The sequence below is a fragment of the Coregonus lavaretus genome (genome assembly GCF_964263955.1).
Source record: "Coregonus lavaretus genome assembly, chromosome: 25".
Classification (NCBI taxonomy): Eukaryota; Metazoa; Chordata; class Actinopteri; order Salmoniformes; family Salmonidae; genus Coregonus; species Coregonus lavaretus.
Window position 1 is genome coordinate 32,040,081 of NC_140012.1, and position 5,372 is coordinate 32,045,452.

The window sequence follows — 5,372 nt, forward strand, 5'->3', positions numbered from 1 at the left end:
TTACGCATCTGTTGATATCTGTCCCCTAAAATAATAACGATAATAGTAACAAGAATTAAGACATTTTATTGTTATTGTTTTCAACAATATAACATGTTATTACATTCCGGTAAAATACCTTTCAGCTAAACGCCTACCATCTCACCTCACCGTGTGAGCCACATTTTCCTGACTCTGTCCTTTCGCCTTTGCACCTCGCCTCAAGTGTCTGAAGCTTTTCTCAAACATCCATGTACACTCAGAAAGTCCCTTTCCAATCAGGGTCTCGTGTTTAAGAGCCGAGGTCGACCAGGTTGGACGACATAGGGTTCAGTATAGTGTCGTGCAAAGAGTGATGATGGTGCACAGAGTCATGGCTGGACACTGGCATGGCGCTAGGCCCGGGCGGAGGCGCTAGGCCGTGCATCTGCAGCCCCGAGTTTGAAGCGAGGAGCATAGCCGGAGTCGACGAGGTGTTATCCGGAGTCCCTGAAGGCGTTTTGTCGTCGTCTGAGCTCCCCAAAAGTGTTTTATTTCCATTCATGGAAGAAGTCAATGGGTTGTGGCTGTTGGTGTTGGAGTTTTCATTGTTTTCCCTGTGGAAAGGAAAGATGATAATATGGTAAATAGTAATGTAGCCTACAAAGTCTATATTAGCCTATATTGTCAGGTAGCCTATACAAACATGCATTCGCTTGCAAACAACACATAGTCTTATCATAATTATCCCGAGCTATGTTTAGATGAACAATTTAGTACAGGTTTTAATATACAAGTTTCAGGCTTATTGACTAAAAGGAACTGGTAAATAAGCAGTGTGGGATATGTCGTCGCCGTCACTGGCCTATGCAGTATTTTTAATAAGAAGTTCTCATATAGCTAGGCTATGCAAGTTAAACAACAATGTGTGAAATTCATGAGTCAAGGCCTATTTGAAACTAGTATCAATGTAAGATTTTCATGCATTATCTAGTTTCATTGTGCAGATCTTGTTTGCCCGCATAATAAAAACTGGAGAATCTATGTTCAGGAAATATATACACGGTTATTTATACCTATGCATTTGGTGGAGTGTGCATGAAACTTCTTTTGGAATTCACACAGACGCAGACGACACACCCCTAAACAGAAATGCAATGTGTGTGAGATTTGTATTAATACCTTTACTGTTGTTATATAATTAGATTATTATTAGAAATCTGCAGTGGATTTTGCCGATCTAAACACATTTGATCAATCACGGCGTAGGCTACAATACCCTTAATGAGGACGAATAGACGAATTTCTCACTACTGTATTTCACCAAGTCAATGTTAGAAAGAAAATATGCTGAGCCATTTGAACTATATCTAAACTGGTCTAGGCTATTAGTTTGGGCCTATGGGTATGAAGGCATAATGGCAAACTTTAACTGTGTACAGAAAAGCTGGCAGGCGCAAATGACAGGCCTAATTATTGCTAAACGTGTATTAGGCATACATTTACAGTCTGAATCGCAATGACTCATGGTTTCAAAGTGGAAAGAAATGATTTACGCAGTGGGTTCAGTTTGAATTAGTCGCCAGCGGGAGAAAGAAGATACCCTCCGAGTGAACACCTGACTAAATGCATATTAATGCTCTTCTGTACAATATAATTTCGAAACTTTGAAATGTAGGCCTACAAACAGCTCATTAAGCAATAGCAAAACAACTACCACCCTCTAGCAGAATAAAAACGTCTTGACATTCAAGGAACTTGAAAACAAAATATATGACCTATAGCCAGGCCTATATTTACATACTTTCAGATGTGATAATGAAGCCAGAGTTAATATTTAGCATCCGTTGATTATGGGTAGTTTAAATGGCAAAATAATAGCATGATATTAGTTTGCTTTTGTTTGTCAAAGTTAGAATTATTATCAATGATAGCTTACAATAAATTATGATGTAATTTACCATACCCTGATTTGAAATGAGAGGTTAGCATTTATAAGTCAGTATTTCCTAACAAAAATCCAAGTTAAAGTCAGCGTCAAGACTTTTACGCACACATAAACCTTTAATTTAAAAAGCAATAAGACAAGGAGTAAACATTCACTTACTCGTACCTTTCCTTAGCTTCTGCGGCGCGGTCTCTTTGCCGTCTGTTTTTGAACCAGTTACTGACTTGTGTGGTTGTCAACCCGGTGCCTTCGGCGAGCTCCCTCTTCTCTCGCGGGGAAGGGTAGGGGTTATGCGTGTACCATTCTCTGAGTACGCTCCGGCTCTTCTCTTTGAAACAGTAACTTGTCTCCTCGCCGTCCCAGATTGACCGAGGCAGGGGGAACTTTCTGCGGACGCGGTACTTTCCCACAGCCCCGAGAGGGCGGCCTCGGAGCTTCTCCGCCTCGACGTAGTGCGCTTTGAGCCACAGCTGCTGCAGCTTCGGATGGTTGTGAGGGGAAAATTGGTGGCTCTCAAGGATCTTATAAAGCTCTCTGAAATTTCCTCTGTGGAATGCGACCACAGCTTTAGCTTTGAGAACACTTTCATTTTTGTGGAGATGCTCACACGCGGGTAAAGACCACAAAAAGCGCCCGAGCCGTTCAATGTTTCCACCCTGTTGGAGGACCTCGCAGACGCAAGCAACTTGCTCTTGCGTAAAGCCAAAAGTTGGAAGCATAGACATGGTTGCAAGTTAATAAACAGGTATGTTTTGCTCTACTTACACGTCCCCTTTGATGGCTAAGACATTAAAGCAAGTAACTGACACTGTAAGTCCACAAACGATCATGAAAGTCTCCAAAAGTAGTCTGTATCAAAAATGACGAAGATAAAATCCAATCGAAATGGAAAAACTAAAGTCGAAAGTCCCGTTTATGAATAGCAGTACAAAATGCACAGCATTCCCCTCAAGGTACACGGAGAGAAAGTGTTTACTCCTTCCACAGTCGTTCTCCACCTTTTCTACGTCGTTTCAACATAACCTACTCCTGAAGACCAGGCTCGCTCGCTTGTTTTAATAATATTATTCTAAGCTGGCAAGAAAAGCGATTATGTGAACTGTGATTGGTTGGTTATCTGACCCGGGGATGGTGAGGATAAGACAATAGTTTTAGTCAAATTATTTGCCATGGTTACGCTGTCATTCAAAGTAACCCGATATGGTTTGAGGTGGCTCCCTGGCCCCACTGACTGATTGTTCCCTTCTATTCAAGCCCGCCTACCAATAGAAATATTGCTCAGAATTTTTCCTGTAAATGGGTTTTTTTTCTCCCATGTTTGACAGACACTCGAGGCAGCCAAAGAGCGCGAGGCTGTGGAGCTGTGATCTCTCTTTTCTGGGGAGGATGGCGCCAGAGCGTGCGACAGATCATGCTGCCCTATGTTCATGTCCATAACCAGGAACCGTGCACAATCCACATGTGTATGCACAGTCTCCACTATTCCTGCTTATTAATTATGCTAATGATTATTGTATTGTAATAAGGAATTGTATGTAGGCCTAATGCACCTGGAACATCATGGTATAGAAATTATATTTAAACTATAGGCTAGGCGTGAATAAACATTGCTGGGGGAAAAATACAAATTGTTACACCACATATGTTGCATTATTTGCCATGTTTTGACACAGTGACAAAAATCTATAGATACAGTATATCCCCAAGTATGAATAACTTGGGGAAACTTGGGCCACTGTTGACATGTGTTCCAGGAACGGGAGACACAGTTGAATTAAATAGATTTCTGCTAAAAAAAATATCATAGAAAAGTGCCCAGTTTTGAAGACAGTTCCCTCGCCTTCAAATCCTTGTTTAACTCCTGCTAGATCATGTGCGCATTGATTACCTCTGGTGTAATTAACTATGCATTGTAGATTATTTAATGCACATGCGGTTATGAAAAAATAACAAGGCAGGCAGGCAGGCAGGCATCCTGTGGGCACACATCACCAGAAACTGTACAATGTGGAATACTGTAGCATTGGAGCAAACGCACAAGGTGCCTGAATAACAAAACAAACCGTTGAGAGAGGTGTATTCTGCTATGAGAGCGCAGAGAGCTCGCGCTCTCTACGGCTTTCTGAGGGGAACGAAAGCTCCTGCTTGATGCTGCGGGTAAGACAAATTAACCTATTGTTTGGAGATGACAGGATATAAGACATATATAAGATGTTAATACTTAAACATATTAATGATGTCTTTTAAACTCCCAATAATAATAATTGTTCTGAGTGAGAGTGCTCTACCTGTCGTGAAGATGTGATTTTGTATTGACCGGTGGAGTGAAGAATTGACCAGTTCATAGATTTCTATTGATTCACAGGGGGACCTCTTCATTAAGTGCATTTACACTCACTAGTATCATATCACAGGAGGCCAGGTCTCTTTCCATCCACAGATCTTAAACGCATCTCTGGTATCTGCTTTCTGTAAATATAACGCAAAACCCTGTTTCAGCTTTCATCCAAAAAGCTTTCTGATCTAAGGTAATAACACCTCAGACCACAAGAAAGCTTAGCAAAATTACATTTTGTGTGAAATTATAGAATCGCTGACGCTTGTAGTATAAATGGAAAGGGTTGTAATATGGCAAGAGATGAAAAAGTGTTCTGCTCTGTGTTGTTTTGCCTTCAATGAAAATGGACCTCGGTTGCCTTCCCTCTTTCAGCCGAGCTCGAGCTGCTCCAACCTGTAGGGCAGTGATCACAGGGTAGCCTTGCGCAGCGCGGGTGCAGCCAGCCCTAGCGCCTACACAAGTTTCGAGCGAAAGTTTAGCCTACTCGTCTAGTCAACAAATAAGATGCGTAGGCCTATATTTGAGTAGAGAAATATTGTCAACGACGAATGTAGGACAATTTTTATCCGTTATCTCTCTTCGCATCAATTACTTTTAGATGTTAAGATTGAAAGTAGGCTTATTGTCGTAATTTGAATTTAGGTAGGCTAAGCACGCATGGCAAACTTAAGATACAAAATGATTTGGATATATTGGCTCAAAAAGCTATACTATTTATGGTAGCCTTTGTCTCTATTTCTCTTTAATATTGTAGCCTAGTTTAGTTTTACTCTTGTTTAATTCAGACCACTGTGCTCTAAATAAGACCCAGGAAACCAAGCCACTTAATTGCAAGAAAATCAGTCCTTAGTGAAAGGACAGTGGTCTGTCTCATATGCACCTGTAGGTTAAATTGCATGCATAATGTGTCTAATATATAGCATGAAATCATGCATTTTAACATGCCGATCGAGGGAAGAGGTGCTAAACAAATGAAAACGCACACTGACTAGTTTCCCTTTTATCATCAAGATGAATTATCTTGTAAGAAGACCCTTATCCGTTTTCATGTTGTGTTTTCACTCGCAAAAGGAACGTGTTTAATAAATTGACTTGGGTTTCGCCTGAAGCGCAGTTTGCAGAGTGGTA

General features: G+C 41.0%; 1 protein-coding gene across 2 annotated transcripts; it reads right to left on the bottom strand.

Moving 5' to 3' along the window:
• Positions 1-271: 271 nt before the first annotated feature.
• LOC311101132 (homeobox protein SIX2-like) lies at positions 272-2,631 on the bottom strand (the record flags this gene model as incomplete). 2 transcript variants are annotated; one of them, XM_084142197.1, is made up of 2 exons in its annotated part: positions 272-575; positions 2,072-2,631. In XM_084142197.1, the coding sequence occupies 2 exons, from the start codon at positions 2,629-2,631 to the stop codon at positions 272-274; spliced, it is 864 nt and encodes a 287-aa protein (XP_083998323.1). The 2 variants fall into 2 exon arrangements, with proteins under 2 accessions (XP_083998323.1, XP_083998322.1); XM_084142196.1 differs by having other exon boundaries at positions 2,066-2,631.
• Between the last annotated feature and the right edge of the window lie 2,741 nt (positions 2,632-5,372).